Source organism: Leuciscus leuciscus, assembly GCF_965113295.1.
Source record: "Leuciscus leuciscus genome assembly, chromosome: 21".
Lineage (NCBI taxonomy): Eukaryota > Metazoa > Chordata > Actinopteri > Cypriniformes > Leuciscidae > Leuciscus > Leuciscus leuciscus.
This window is the reverse complement of record NC_138745.1, coordinates 27,950,711-27,966,518: the sequence shown is the minus strand read 5'-3', so window position 1 is coordinate 27,966,518 and position 15,808 is coordinate 27,950,711. Positions and strand designations below refer to the sequence as shown.

Genomic DNA, 15,808 nt, shown 5'->3' with positions numbered 1-15,808 from the left:
CAGGAAGGAGGAGCCATATTGTACAAGGTCTTCTGGTTATGCGTAACACCAGAAAATTAATAAAATCTTAAAGCTTAAAATGGTGGCCTAGAATGCACATGCACTTTAAATGAACCAACCCAATATATATATATATATTTGCAGGATTTGAGTTTAAAAAGCAACATGAAACCATTGTTGTCAGATTTTATTATAATATTGATATATAATCTTGAGCTTGCTGCCTTTCCCCATTCAAGTAAATTGGAGCTGTGTGTGCATGCCTGTTGCCTACACAGAAAATAGCTGTTCGGGGACATTACCAAGATGGCTGCCGAGTGAACCAACTTGCCTTAAAGGGACTTTAGTAACACACAGAGAGGCCAAGCAGCTTGTTGGGAGGCGCCAAAGGAATTTAAACATGGCCGCTGGCAACAGAAGCCATGTTAGTATTTCACCCTCATGTTAATTAGCGTTAATAGCTTTCCGTTCCACAGGGCCCATGGAGGTCATTTAGCTTGAGGAAACAACTGGCCTCGACTCTCCCTTGATATATAGGTCTAGGTATTGTTTGTGCATTACATGAATTATCTTAATTGTCCTATAGAAAATCTTAATGGCCCTGTGGAGAAGAGGGGGAAAAAAAGAGAGGGAAGTCTGTGTCCTCAAGTAAGAAATACGAATGGATAAATAAACCTCGGATGTTTGGGATAAACAAGTGGGATTTTAAGTTACATTTTTTTTTACTGGTTAACACACATTGTAAGTGATAATAAAAAGTTTTTTAATACAGCTGCACATACACATTAAAGCAGAAAGGATCAAATCTGATGGCATGCACATCAAATACAATAATTATTACGTCACAAGTGATATTTATCCATAAAATCACACATGAAACGTGCAGCATGCAGACAGCAAGTGAGCGGTAGGGATGCAATGCGATGAAATGAGACGCTGCATGCATGCTTCATCAAACCGACAGTGCTTATGTTCTCATGGGACGGGGATGATGGGGTATTGATAGTTAGATTAGGAAAGCACCTCAATTTTGCGTCCCTCTACGATTGTACCATTTAATTTCTCCCGTGCGCGGTCTGCGTCTGCGCTTGTTTCAAAAGTTACAAAACCAAAACCCTGAGATGATGTGATCATAAAGGATTCCCAGAAAAAATGAAGGGGATGATTAAAGATATTTGAATGGGCAACAAATAAAGTGAATGAGAAAAGAAGAAAGAGAAAGAAAGAAAGAAAGGAAGAAAGAAAAAGAAAGAGAGAAAGGTCACAGTCAGCAGGGTTGCAAATTCTATCCATTAGTAAGAAGTGAAATTAGGGTGAAAGCTACTGGAAAAGAGACATTGAGAGACAAAGCATTCTGGGATTATATTCAACAGTGACGAATTCTGCATTTGGTAATACTGAAACATTTGGCATGTATGCATGTGTACATTATAGTTAATCTTGAATCTGTCTTGCCAAGCATATCAGTAAGTATCAAACTGTCATTCTTTATAAACACAGATATTGTCCTTGTCTTTAAATGATATAAACAATGCACGGAATATTTCCAAGGCCACATAGAAGCTCAGAAGTTTAATGCACACAGTCCTGCGCTCTAGCTGGGAAGTGCCTGCTCTGTCCCCACACCCCCACCTCTGCTGTCAGCAGTGAGTTATGGCCAACTGCTTCCCAAACGCCATATCCGGAACAGCTATTAGGTATGCACTGCAAACAAGAGTGTGGAACAAGCCCTGGTCTTTTAGTTCATACACACTATGCAAGTACGGCCTGGTAATTGCTTTGGGAGCCCTGTGAGTATGATATGCATACATGGACACTCCATTCCTTGTGTCTGGCATGAATAAAGACCAGCCCAGGAGTCCTTGGCCTGCGAGGAAAAAGCAAAATCAAAAAGGAATTGGGCGCAAAATTAATCCTTTTGACATTTTGCACTACTGTGTTCAACATAGCGCTTGTAGTTTTCCCCTTTTATCACGGATTTAATTAGCTTACACAGCTAGAAAGCTGAGCCACTATCTTTTGAATAACACAAACATATAGTACGTGCTGTTCCAAAACCTAGTGAGCTGCCTACAGAGGAAGTATTTTAAGGGATCATAGGCACAGAGACTGTTCCAAAAGGTAAAGGCAACTCAATACCTTGTTTTTGCATATAAAAAATAAATAAAAAATCTGTACATGTAATATAATATAACATACATTATATAATAGCAGTGTTGATAATATAATTCATATATCAACATTGCTATAATATATATATATATATACTGTATATATACAGTATATGTAAACCAGTCCGACTCAACCTGCTCCGAGTGGGATTCAAATCATGGTCTCCGGCGTGGGAGGCGGGCACTTTAACAAGGAGGCTAAAAACTGAAGCCCATGCCAGAGACTATGGTTGAGTGGGTTGAGTTGACCCGGATGGGAGTGAGGTTTAGCGGGACGAGTGTAACTTTCATAGGCCAATAAGAGTTGTGGATGTAAACCTCACTCTCCTGATCTCAGTATATGTAATACTGAAAAGAATATGTTCATTGTAATTAAAAGTTGATTCTTTTCCCTAAAATATGCATATGCCATGTCATTTTATGTGCATTAGCATAACAAAGAGTTAGCTTAGCAACATGCTAATGCCAAAGTCTATTGGAATCTATTGTGAATCAAGTATACATACATACATAGGGGCAGCAGGTTTTGGAACAGAGCTACTGAGGTATTCAAAAGACCAGTAGAAAACAGGCTATTTCTGAACGATCGGCTAATCTAATAATGTGCGTTGCTTAGTTTGAGCACACTGTGACGGTTTGTTCGAGCAGATTCACCTCTGTGAATCAACTAGGAGGAGAGAGAAGTTCTCCTCAGCAAAATGCCACCCTCCTTTGAGACCAGCATTGCTATATGGAAGAATGGCTATATATAAACCCGTTCCCAGCGCAAGACTGGAGACTTAAACAGCTGAATCTTATTACAGTAGGACAGCTCTAACAGCAGAATCACTGCGTGTTGGTCAGACGCTCACTTCATTGAATTATAACTGGGCGAGTTAACTTGTACTCAGCTGAAACCACTCAGTTGTCTCTCCGCGTAACTACCTTTCCAAAACGTGTCTCGGCTCAGTGTGAGCGAGTGCGAGAGTGTGACGTTTGAGTCACTTTTCGGCTGCTGTGTAAGAGCTGTAATTATTCGGCTCATGAAGGGAAGAGGAGACCTGTAGGGAGGAAGAAGTATGAAGTGACAAAGAACTGCTCTTCCAGTTGACTTACCTTAGAGCCCCGCTCGTTAAAAATAATTTCCACATCCAAAATTTTCCCAAATTGCTGTGGAGAGAAAAGGAGAAGGGTAGAAAAAAAAATTAAAGAGGAGAGACAGGGGAGAAAGGAAGACAGAAAGGGAGAGAGAAGGAGTAATTAGAACTCATCTCTTCTGCAGTTTGTCAGGAAACTTGAGCACTTGATTGCACAGGGAGCTAAAATAAACCCACTGTTTTCACTGGAGCTAAGAACACGCAAGACAAACCTTCACACATCACTTTTGCTATGAAATGATACTGACAAACACAACGGATCAGTAATGGGTTACTTTAAAAGTAACGCATTACAATGTAACTCAATATAAGACAACTAATTGCATTGTCTCTTAGTATGGAAAGTGAAGCATACAGTTTCTTTTGCTACATTCTCTAACTGTTAACTGACTGAAATTATGTTTGGGGTGAAATGCTAATTTAGTAGTTAAACACTACAAAGTATATACTGTGCTTTTTTTTTTTTTTTTTACATTAAGTGAAATAGTAGAAATCATCTTACAATAAAAAAATACAAAAATATATACAATAATTATTTCCAGGCTGTATATTTGTAGTGGGGATTTTTCTGTGACTCGTTCTGCAGGTTGAATTATTCATTCATCCGATTAGTTCAAAACAGAGAATAAAGAGAAGTGACTGGCTGCGTCCGAAATCTCACACTTTCTAAGTACGTAATTCTTTTAGACAAGCAATTACTCATATAGTACTAATGTGTGTAGTATGAATGTAATCCGGATGTACCACATTTGTCATCTTGTCATTATCATGTGCACTTTTTACTTACTGTTTTATAAAGATTGTGAATTTGGACATACAATTTTAGTATTTCACAAACAATTTTTTTGCCTAACAGTATGTGAAAGAGGTAGTCAATGAATCATTCACTCATTCGATTTGTTCAAAACACGAATTAATTTAGTGTGACTCAAAAACAAGTGACTTCTGAACCACACACTACTATTACTATTTGTTTCTTCAGCATGTCTTTATGAGTGAGTCAGTAAATCATTCAAATTGATTTGTTCAAAAAACATGAATTAATTCAGGAATTAAACAAGTGACTGTCTTTATGAGTGAGTCAATGAATCATTCACTAATTTGATTTGTTCAAAACACTGATTGATTCAGGAACAAAATAAAGTTAAGGTGTGTTCAGTCTGAAGCGGCGCTGCGCAGACCAGTCAGTGACGTCAAAGTACGAGAGCGATTCGAATGCATATGGAGCAGTTTGCTCTCGAATCGATCTCGTGGTACTTCTATGTCATACACCGATCGTTCTGCGCCGCGCCGCGCCGCTTCATGCCAAACACACCTATTGTCTTTATGAGCCAATGAATCATTCACTAATTTGATTCATTCAAAACACTGATTGATTCAGGAAAAAAAGACAAGTTACTGTTTTTTGTGAATCACTTATTAATCACGCACTCAACTGATTAATTCAGAAAATATTAACCTTACATGACACACAACATTGCTTGCACAACTATTTGCTCCTCTATCACTCTATCAATTCTAAAAAGAATGTAAAAAAGATCAAATTCATGTTACGTTTTTGAAAAAGTAACTCAGGTCCTATGATGTAAATTTAATTGAAGGCTTTTATTTGTAGCTGCCTAACCAATTGTGCAACACGAAGCTCTCGGCTGGGTCGGGACTCTGGGAACGAGCAGGACATACTGCTGATGGGAGCAAACTTCAAAAGATCACAGAAGCACCCTGCTGTGTATGCACCAGTGCTCTTAATGACACGATATAGCTTGTTATTTTCTGTGGTGTTTTTGACTGATAAAAGCTGGCCAAAGCCATAGGAGAGGGTATTTCTGGCTTGACTTAACACCAAACACCCGACTCAATTAAAAAAAGGATAATTGGATATAGAGCAGCCATCATCGCTGATGATAAACCATATATTTGTTTATTATCTCATTGACGAATACGATCCTCGTAATTACCTGTCACTTCGGTTATTATTTTCCAGCTATTTGCGCGCCGTTCTGTGGTTTTATCTGATTGTCATTCTCACGGCCCTCTGAAACGCCCAATCTCTCATTTTTATTCTCTAATTAGCATTAGCCATGAGGCACTGACCACTCTCTCTGAGATACGGCTTTGTCTGGAAGATTCTGTCAGCCGCTGAATGCAGCATATGGATTTGCAAACTGGCCGCCAAGGAAAGAAGCCCAAACTTTCCTGGTCTTTGACTGAACCTTGCTCCCTGTGGACAAAAGGTGAACCCTTAAGAGGCAGCAGCCTGATTAGGGGTGATAAACACCTTCCTCGCTGCCTGTAACGCAGAGCGCTACAATGTTAACCTCTCTCGCCTTATGCTAATCGGGATCCTGGTTAGGGAGCTCCACACCGAGGCCTTGAATCAAGCAGGTTTATTTCAGCAAATAAATAAACATGCCAACGCAAGGTCACCGCTGCTTTAGCCTAAGGAGGAGACAGCTTCTTAAAGAAGTAATTTGGAACAGGCTTAAATAATTGGTTAGATGGAAGCAGGAGACACAGGAGGATCCAGGGTGCACTGCTATAAATGTGCCAGGAAGCATGACTGTTTATATGAAAGCGTTGGACAGCAATTAAGAGCAATTGCACAAAATGACACATGTGATAAAGGTTCTGTTTGCATTTCTCTCTTCCACTTTGGCGGTCGCCGGAGAGGAATGACGGCCGGCCCGGCTCTCCCCGGAGGGTTAACGGCGCTTAAGCGTTCCATTTAACGTGGCCGGCTTTGGAGATCATTACGGAACGTGGAGGAATGAAAGCAAAACCTTAAGTTCCCCTAATGGGCGGAATGAAAGCAGGTTTTAATTGCTGTCTAAAATGGCTGTATTATTTCATTAAAACTAATTACCCTGTCAAGCAGGCCGCATTGGCTTCATTTCAGCACAACAGGGGAGAAATGGGCCTTCCAGGCACCTACGGCTCAATGGGATTGATCGAGGGCCCAGGTCACTAATAAGGTTAAGAAGAGCCTCCTTTCATCCGCCCAACCGTGGGGAAAACCCGAGGCGGACTGTATATGTGCATGTTTGCGGTGAGGAGGAGGCTGGGCGCGCTGCTCTGATCTCACACGAGGAAAAAAAAGTGACGCCTCGCAGTTCATTTTGGCCGGCTGTTGCTTGATCAACCACGCTTGTTTTTCCAGCCCAATTCAAATTCCACAGACAAACCCAAACAGCTGCTACTTGACACGATTTCCTCCATTTGTTCAAATTAAGATGATTTTTTCCACTCTGCCAGAGTCAGATTCAAACACTGGCATTTGCATCTCAGCATGAACCTGCTCACAACCGCAGACAATTCGCTCTAAACAAAGTCTGCGGACGCTAATGGCTTTAACCCACCCTAATGGGCTTATGGTATTGCTGAAATATTTCCCAGGGTAGTCATCTCTGGGAAAACTGAACTAATCACACCTAGTCACCATAGGCCCCATCATCACCATTGCCGTGCAGCAGAGCTTTAATAAGAGTGTAGGCCTACATGAAATTAGGATCAATGGGAGACCGCAGTGTGAGACTGCTGGTGGTCCACACACTTGATAGGTTGGGAAAACGCTTCACGAGAGTCGTTTGAAGCTAGTCACAGACGCTGTGCAAACGGAGGGAGAGTAGTTAAAAAAGCGAGTCAGTAGTGTGACATTAAGTTAGTTTTGTTTGGAAATCAAGCAGGTATTCATTATAAACCCATTACAAAACCATATGGGGGTTTCTACTCTTGTTTGAGATTCTAGGTAAACCTCTGCAATCCCTTGGGTGATCAACATTTTAGAAGATTCAAACCTCTAAGGGAAATACTAAAAGGGAATAACGGTCTATTAATCCAGAATAACAAGGCACCTGTTTTAATCTAACAATAGTTTTCTCCAGTGGTGGGGGGACATTTTTATTACTAGTATATACAGTATGCTGCATGCACTGATCTGTAGGATTGCTCAAATCATTGCAGTAATACGAGTATTATGGGAGGAGTTGGATAATTTTGCAGCCTCAGTGTGGAATCGTCATGGTGGTGCTTTCAAACCAATTTCATACACTAGCATTAAATCCACATACTCATCTGTATAATTGCTTTGGATGTCTTTTTCTAATTATAAAATGAGGCTCAAATAAGGTTGGGTAATGGAGCTTTTTAATCGTCGCTCTTTGTTTGACTATGGTCCAAGCAAGTGTACTCGAATGAGGAAAAAGACTCATAAAATTGCAGTTTTCATTATCAGCTATTCTAAATTGAATTTCCATCTTACTAAATTGAGAAATCAGAAATGGTTTAGAAAGCTGTCTTGGAGTCAAAAATGAGCGTGATCTGTGACGTTTTTCTACAATAATCCAGATTTAAGACTTAACATCGAAAGATAGAGATAATTCAGTTGGAGGCTTCATTTAAAATCTATGTAATAAAGAGAACTGAGTCTGAGAACTGTGAGAAAAGTGATAAAATACTCTTTAAGCACTATATGGTGTAAAAGTGTTGCAGTCAGTAAGATATTGTTAAATGTTTTTGAAAGAGGTGTCTTATGTACGGAGCATTTATATATAGAAAAAATATATTTCAATGCTTGTGCGTTCACTGGCAAAAGTTTTGCATTCCATCACAACATTTTTGCATTCCCAGGAGAATATTTGCGTTTGCTTGCAGAACTTTCTGCATTCCACCGAGAAAATGTTTGTGTTCTTTGTGAGTGAACGCAAAGTTTCTCGGGGGAACGCAAACATTTTGCGAGTGTCACATGTTCTTTCAGAAATCCTTTTAATATGCGGATATGCTGATCAAGAAAATTCTTATTACTCTAAATGTTGAAAACAGTTGTGCTGCTTAATATTTTGTGGAAACCGTGACATTTTTCTTCAGGATTCTTTGATGAATTTGAAAGAAAATAATAGTATTAACTTTATGTATGGGGAAATGGAGTCCGGACAGCGTTTTGCAGAAGCCAAAGATATATGGGTAGCCAGTAAATCCAGAGTAAGTGCTTAAAGAGTTTTAAACCGTCAGTAGATGGTGATCTTCTCCCCTTGTGCTTCTGTCACTTCTCACCGTTCTCAGACTTGCCTTTTCTAACATTTTTTGGGGACTTTAGAGGGGCACAGCGCTTGTCCATCCCATCCTCTCCCACTAGTCTATCTATGGCATGGGATAATTGCACCCCTGGGTCCCTGAGAGACTTCACAGCAAGTTGCAGAAGTCTCTTCAGACAAACATACACACACTTGGTCACACATATGCCTGTTTTCGCATCGGAGCTGTCAGCCAACACAAACCTAATGAGGATAAACTTCTAGTTTTAACCACAGTGAGGAGCGCTATTAATTACGTCTCCACTGGTGGGACCAATGCTTGGCTCCCTGTTCATCACATCAACACTGGGCAGGACGGGGGAGAAGCAGAGAGGAGAGGACAGCCTCTCTTAGAGACAACAAAGAGCGTGAGGAACAGATGTTCTCAAGATTCAGCAGTCAGGCTGTACCCAGAGTCCTCCACCAGTTTAAGTGTTACTGTTTGCTATACAGTGCCCTTTGTAAACACAGACTCCGGTTTTTAACAAGCTGGGACCAACAATGTTTTTTTTCTCTTCTGTACGCTGCCTGTAGCCTCCAGTAACAAGCTGCCAGTGTTTAACGCAGCTCCCTTGCTGGCTGCTGTTAATTCAAAGGTATGCTGGAGTTTAACTGTACGAGTCCTTGAGTATAGATTGCTGGTTAAAGAAAGCTCCAAGTCGTTCATTAGTTTTGTGTTTTATTCTAGCCGAGAGTGCTTACATCTAAACACAGATTGAGGAGCAGTAGTTGTGGATAAAACGCTAAATAATGACAAACCATTACCAAGCCTGTAGCTGCTCTCAGTATAACAATACTTTTTGATTGAATACCCTTGTTTAAAAAAAAGTTTTACTGATCCCTTGTCACATACTAAATACAAAAACTAAAGTTAATATAATGCAGTTAAATCATTTAGCACTTTATCATGCTCTTTCTAGCCTTGGAGGGAAAAACTGAAAATTCAGAAAAACAAGAAAAAACGTAATAAAATAAAATATTTGGCCTACACGCTTCTACAACTATAGAAGTTTAGTCTTTCATTTTTTCTTTTTATCACATTAATTGCATGACATGGCAATTAGTTAATCAAATTGATCACAATTAATCACATACATCAGTATTTGCAAAGGAAATCCTTACTTTTTGACATTACATTATGTCAAATGTCTCCAGATCCTTAACGGAATTAAAGAATAAATACTTGGAAAAAGTTAATTATTAAACTTTTACATTTAAAACAATTCTTGCAAAAGGTTACACAGACTTTTTAGGGGTTACATAAATGCAATCCAATAATTGGTCTTAGCTATATAGTAAATAAATTAAACAAAATATTATTGTAATATAATATAAATACTACTGGCAAAATGGATAATGTGTACAGAATCTTTAACTACACATGGTCATATGAAATAAAGTCTTACAGTTAGTTCTATATGTGTCTATGTGTTTGATTCACTAAAAATAACTGATTCTAGTCCACTTCATTTAATTAAGTGGACTACACTGGTTGCACTGTATGTTTTTGATTCATAAAAAAAATGGTTCATACGATTAATTTAATCAGGAATAAGACTACACTGGTTACACATGCCTTTCATTTGTTGAAAAAAAAGGTCTTGTAAGATTAATTCGTTCGGGAATTGGACTACACTGGCTGCAACTCAAATTAAAAATGCCCTAGTTTAGTTATACTAATGCATTACTTTAGTGAAAAAAACCCACTGGTTTTACACTGATGCATGTAAGATCAAGGTCCTTGTCAAATTAAAACAGGATTGATGATCAGGCCTTCCTAAGAGACACAACCTGCTGCAATCTGGCTGAGGCCTGAGACTCACCCCGAACATTTGCCGGAGGTCTGGGTCACGGAAGCGGAAGGGAATGTTGGAGACGTGTAACCGTTTGGGCTGCTGCTTCTCCGAAGAGTCTGAGGGCTGGAGCTGAAGCTGCTGGGAGCCGTCTGTCTGTGCCACGTCGTCCACTTGCTGAAAGACACACAAGCACAGCTCTGTTAGTTCTTACCTCAAATGCTGTCACGGCCTGGAAAAAGTGCAGCGGGCAACGGTTACGGAAGGTGAGCCACTGGGTGAGCAGGGGGAGATCAGGGCATGCTGGTGGCATATTACAAATTCCCTCTGCTCTGCCAACATTTGTATGTGGCGGTGAAGATTAAGGAAGCTGTCAGGAAGTGTGGATACAGATTTAAAGAGAAAAAAACTCTGACATGGGGAGACCAGAGAATGCATTTACTGAGCAGCCGCCTATAAAGACCTGAGGGAGAACAGGAGAGGGAGAGAGAAAGTAAGCGTAAAGATGGTGTGCTCATCTGTCCATCATGTGGAGGAAATGGTAGTGACACAGCTGTGCTCAAGGATGGACTGCTGTCCGTGACACACATTTATCTTTCACCTCACAAGCCCTGATACTCCAGCCTTCATCCCATTCTCACTATTTATCTCGCTGTCTTCTGAGCAGATGCCCTGTCATGCATGGTGTGCAATAATAAACCTGGATATTTTTCATGCAGTGGTGTTTCTACTGGAGATCAACCAATATTAACTGTCAGACATCACTGTAAAAGTCCAATATGAGAACAAAAATGTTTTTCCTTTTTCTTTGACAATGTAACTAAATAAATAATCAGTAGACTGTATACAATGCAATATGCATTATTAATTTAATATCAACATTATTTTCAGTATTATAAATATTAATTTCATATATTTCATATTAAATACTATTTATGATTTAGGACAATAAAATATTTTCATTTACAACTGTGCTGTTTTTGCATTCTCTATGCAGATTTTAGAAGAAAATTTGTCGCGTGGATTAAACATACTATAGCTGGAAGAACAGCCGAAATGTGCTTAAATATTTAATAAACAAACACAATATCCGTGAAAATATCAGTCTAGTTAATCCAAACTTATAAGAGAATTTATACACTGTAAATATTATGAAACAATACAGAAAGAAATGCTATGAAATAATAAATCAATATCTATAAAGAAAAATATTATCTAACAAAATGCTCTTGAGGGAGGATCAGGTTAGTGCATAACTGAATTAATAATTAATCCAGATGTGATGCAATGGCTGACAGACTCCTCTGCGTTTAAAAGTTTGTCTTGTTTTTCAGCCATTCTGTTCAGACATGTTCAATGAAGGAAAAAGCATGGTGAGCGCAGCACCCGAGCGGCAGCCCTTCATGTTCATAATGAATTAGAAGAACATGGGAGCACAGATGAAGAGATGATGTCAGCTAAACTTCCCTCAGCTTAGCAGGATCAATGAGAGAGAAGTGCTGAAGGCAGCTACATTTGGCTGGGCCCATAGACAGCTGTATACTAGAGCAGACTCGCGCTGTAGCGAGACAGAGAGAAAATAAGAAAAACAAAGAAAGAAAGAAAGAACAAAAGATAGGTTGTTGCTATGTGGTTGCTAGGGTGTTCTGCCGGGTTGCTAGGTGGTTACTTTCTTGCCTAAAACAGTGCAACCCAAAGTCTCTGTGGCCATGTTCACACAACAACAGAATATGGTTGTCAGTTCTGTATTTGTTTCTTTAATACAGTTACGTTCACACACGGTTCAGTTTATAGGAGTGACAAACAGATTTCACACCGGTAAATTTTCATGACTCGCAACTGCATTCTCGGAAAACCCGCGGTGTGTGAACGGAACCGGACTAGGACTGGGACTAGCTGTCTGAAACGCGTGCAGGATTTATGTGTGGTTTTGGTAACTTACAGGTAATGTGTCATCTGAAGGTTTTAGATCCAGTCAAAAGGGACTTTAAGCAACAGCTGCTGTTCTTTACCGGAGCTGTTCCCGTCGGTTTTGAGTTCTATGTGCCACTCAAATGATCCGTTCTCCATCGAGATATAAAAGACTTTGTCAGTTAATGGAGATTTGACAGATGAACTTGCGGCTCTATTGGACTCTTGTCGTGTCAAAAGTGAGGGAAAGTTACTGGTAAGGGAATACGAGCTTGACTCCTGTTGCACATTCATACAGACAGTGTTCGAGATGCTACTGTAAGTTGCTGAGTGAATGGGACATTTACAGGAAATAAATGCAGTTGTCAATCCCAAAAAACTGACAGTGTGAACATAGCCTATTAGAAATGGATTGGGGTCCTACAGGCTGAGTCTATGGGATATTTGTGCCTTTTACATCATCTGCCAGGTGAAAATTGGACAAAAAAAATTCACTTAGAAAAGTAAAGCTGCATGATTTGAGGCATCATGTCCGCAACACAAACAGTGAGGAACATGTTAATAATAAAACTCCTAACCCTTAGTATAAACAATAGTAGCAGACTTACATTAAATACTTCAATGGAGTATGACACGCTAGATATGGTGACATGGCTAGGGTTTTGGCTAAGCCCAAAACAGGCCAGAAAATAGACCTACATTTTTCAAACTTGGATTTTGCCACATAAAATGAGCTCAAATGAATTCTGAATTCAGAGAAGAGATAAAAAACTGATGAATAAAAACTTCTTCACGCATGATGTCTGGGGATCCTATTGAATTGGGTTGGCAATCATTTTTGGTAGTATTCAGATTTAACTGTATATTTCTAAGCATGTTTTTCTTGTATTTCACGTACACAGTTAATTATAATAAGTGGGCAGGACAAATTCCCCCTCATTAAGCACAAAACACACAAGAGATATGAATCATAGAAGACGGCAATATATCAAGTATTAGGTAATGAAGATATAATGAGATATCTATCACTCCATCCCTTTTCGCTCGCACACTGACAGAGAAAAATAGAGGAAAAAGGCGAAGTAAATGCAATTATGTAGACACAGCTAAGAACATAATACTAACTCAAATGCAAAAGATTTGGACCTGCAAGGTGTTCATTTTTCCACTCATTACCGAGAGAAGGTGAAAAATGGCATGATAAAATATCAGATGAAATGAGATTTTAAAGTTTAACTCGCTGAAGAATATCATTATTGCAGAGGACATATGTCTTTACAGGGGAAATTACACTAGTAACATGACAGAAGCAACTTTACAATTCTATGGGTCTTGCAGATTTATCTTTTTCGCTATTAACAGATTTTTTTTTTAACAAGTAGACAAACATCTTTACATCTTATATGCTTATCTAATATTTGTTCAACCAACCTTACTGAAAGAAAAAAAGATTAATTTTAACCTTACAGTGGCTACAACATGACTAGCTTTACCAAAGGCAATTTTTAAGGGAAAACAACACAAAGCTAAGAGTAATTTTTTTCCTGTTAAAGGACGACGCTCCAAACTAATTAATGTATCATATGCACAATCACAGAGTCACACAGCAAGGCTGGATTATGGTGATCCAACACAAACTATTGCCTAAAACTAAACTAAAATAAAGACAGAGGAGCTGTCTTTGTGGCTTAAAGGTATAGTTCACCCAAAAATGAAAATTGTCATAATTTAATCACCCTTAAGTCCAAGTTCCAAACCTGTTTGATATTCTTCTGCAGGGAAATGTTGTTTTGAAAAAGGTTTCAGTCCATACAATGCCATACAAAGTATTTTATATGTCCACTGTTGTTTTAGACCCCATTGATTTTCATTGTATGGACAAAAACAATTAAAATATAGTTCAACATATCTTCTTTTGTGCTTTGAAAAAGAAAGAGTCATACAGGTTTGTAATGACATGAGGGCGAGTAAATGATGACAGAATATTCATTTTTTTGTTGAACCATCACTTTAAATTGAACTTTTCTCCCTTATTAATGTACATTTATTTTGTATTTAAATGTAGTTCCATTAGCCAGTCAACTAGTCCCGGTGCTCCCTATGAATGATGTGCTCAAATATTGCCAAACATACACCCTAATACAAGTCACATGGTCAATCAGTATTATTTGGGAATGATGAACGGAACAGGACTGGACTAGTTGCCTGCCAAGCCACACAGTATGAGTGAGCTACTCTGAGCTGGACAAACGCGTGTTTACTGAGTGTTGCGTGGTCATAATAGTTTGACCATTCACATAGTCAATCAGTCTTATTTGGGAATGATGAGGGTAAGTTTGAACTCTTGCTACAGGTTATACAGCATAACAACAGCAAAACCTCTGAACCATTAAATGTCGAGGGTCACCAACTTCTGCTTTTTCCATCTGACAACTTCCTCATCTTCTCTAATGCACAGACTCTCCCAATGGGCTCTCCAGGGTCTCCGTGAGAGGACACCGTGTTTACCAGCACATTGGCACTATCAATCATCGCAGCTATTTAGACAGTCAAGCCCTGTTAAGATAAAGCACACGGGTCGGCTCTGGATCCACACAGCCTGTCGTCCTGCCCCTTGTGTATGCAGCCTGAGGTCGGCGAGCAGCGGAGGCCCGTAGCCCCTGCCTGATGGTGGTAGATGGAAAGCCGAGCAGATGGATGGGCAAGCGGAGGTGCAATTACCCCCTGGTGCCCCCGCTCCCTGGGCTGCACCTCTTCCCGCTCCCTCATCCTCATCCATCACGCCGGTGCTATCGGTCATTCACATGCTCTGTCTGCAGTCGCTCTGGAGAGAGCCGAGCTATCTATCATGTCTAACAGGTGAGCGGTGCGAAGGCGCGGACTCGCCCATTACCGACCGGCGGAGCGTGGCCTCTGAGAGCCTCCGATTCCTCGCTCTGCCCAACCAAGTGCTGGAGAGAAGGATGAGGGCTTTGATTTGCTTACTTTATGGGAACAAGTATTGACTAGGTCTTCTCAGATGTAAGTCATCACGTAGCAACGCGGAGCAGCGAGTAACAGACAGTGATAAAAATGAAGAGAAATCACGGGGCTACTTCGCATTCATCTTGCACGCTTTGCTTAAAATGAGGACAATTGTATTGCCATAACAAGTGCTTTGTAAAACACACAGTCCGGCTCGCTCTCTCTCGACTATAATGATATAATCTCTCTGGCTTTATTCGGAGCACTTCTCCTGCTCTTGAGCATGGCAGCATGGAGTGCTCTTCTCTGGAGGACTTGACACCAGGCCAGGAGAGGGAGAGGAGAGGTACGCGTTCGAGACGCTGCACTCCAGGTTCGGATCTAATTATCTCATCGTCACTGCTAAGCAGCCATCTACAGGGGGTTCGTCAGCGCAATTTGCCTTTTAATTTGTGTTAATTGCATGTTAATTATATTGCAGCTAGCATGGGCTGCATCTGTCTCTTTCAGAGACAAGGTTTCAGAGGGCTTTGCTCTCCCAAGTTCCGCAGACGAGGTGAAAGTAATTAAAAGTGTTCGACGTTCGAGGCGGAGGCAAACTCACTGCTCACTCGGGTTGCATTCGGGCAACCTGCATTCGGGTCTCAGAAGGTGGATCCTGCCAAAAAAGCTAATAGTAAATCCATATGGGAGGATTTTATGGTCAGCTAAGAAAAGCTCCCCAAATTAACCCCAAGTAGGTATATTAGCCCCTCTAAAGGTTT

General features: G+C 40.1%; 1 protein-coding gene across 10 annotated transcripts in view; it reads right to left on the bottom strand.

The window, feature by feature from the left end:
• rbfox3a (RNA binding fox-1 homolog 3a) overlaps positions 1-15,808 on the bottom strand; it is a gene marked incomplete at its 3' end in the record, with an annotated part of 409,261 nt that overhangs the window by 31,742 nt on the left and 361,711 nt on the right. For 8 of the 10 annotated variants that reach the window (XM_082153001.1, XM_082152997.1, XM_082153003.1 and 5 more), the window contains 3 exons: positions 10,200-10,346; positions 3,267-3,320; positions 1,024-1,116 (listed from right to left, as the gene is read on the bottom strand). In XM_082153001.1, coding sequence (XP_082009127.1) covers positions 1,024-1,116; positions 3,267-3,320; positions 10,200-10,346 — 294 coding nt within the window. The remainder of the gene's footprint in view (positions 1-1,023; positions 1,117-3,266; positions 3,321-10,199; positions 10,347-15,808) is intronic. The other 2 variants (XM_082153006.1, XM_082153005.1) reach the window with 1 other exon arrangement.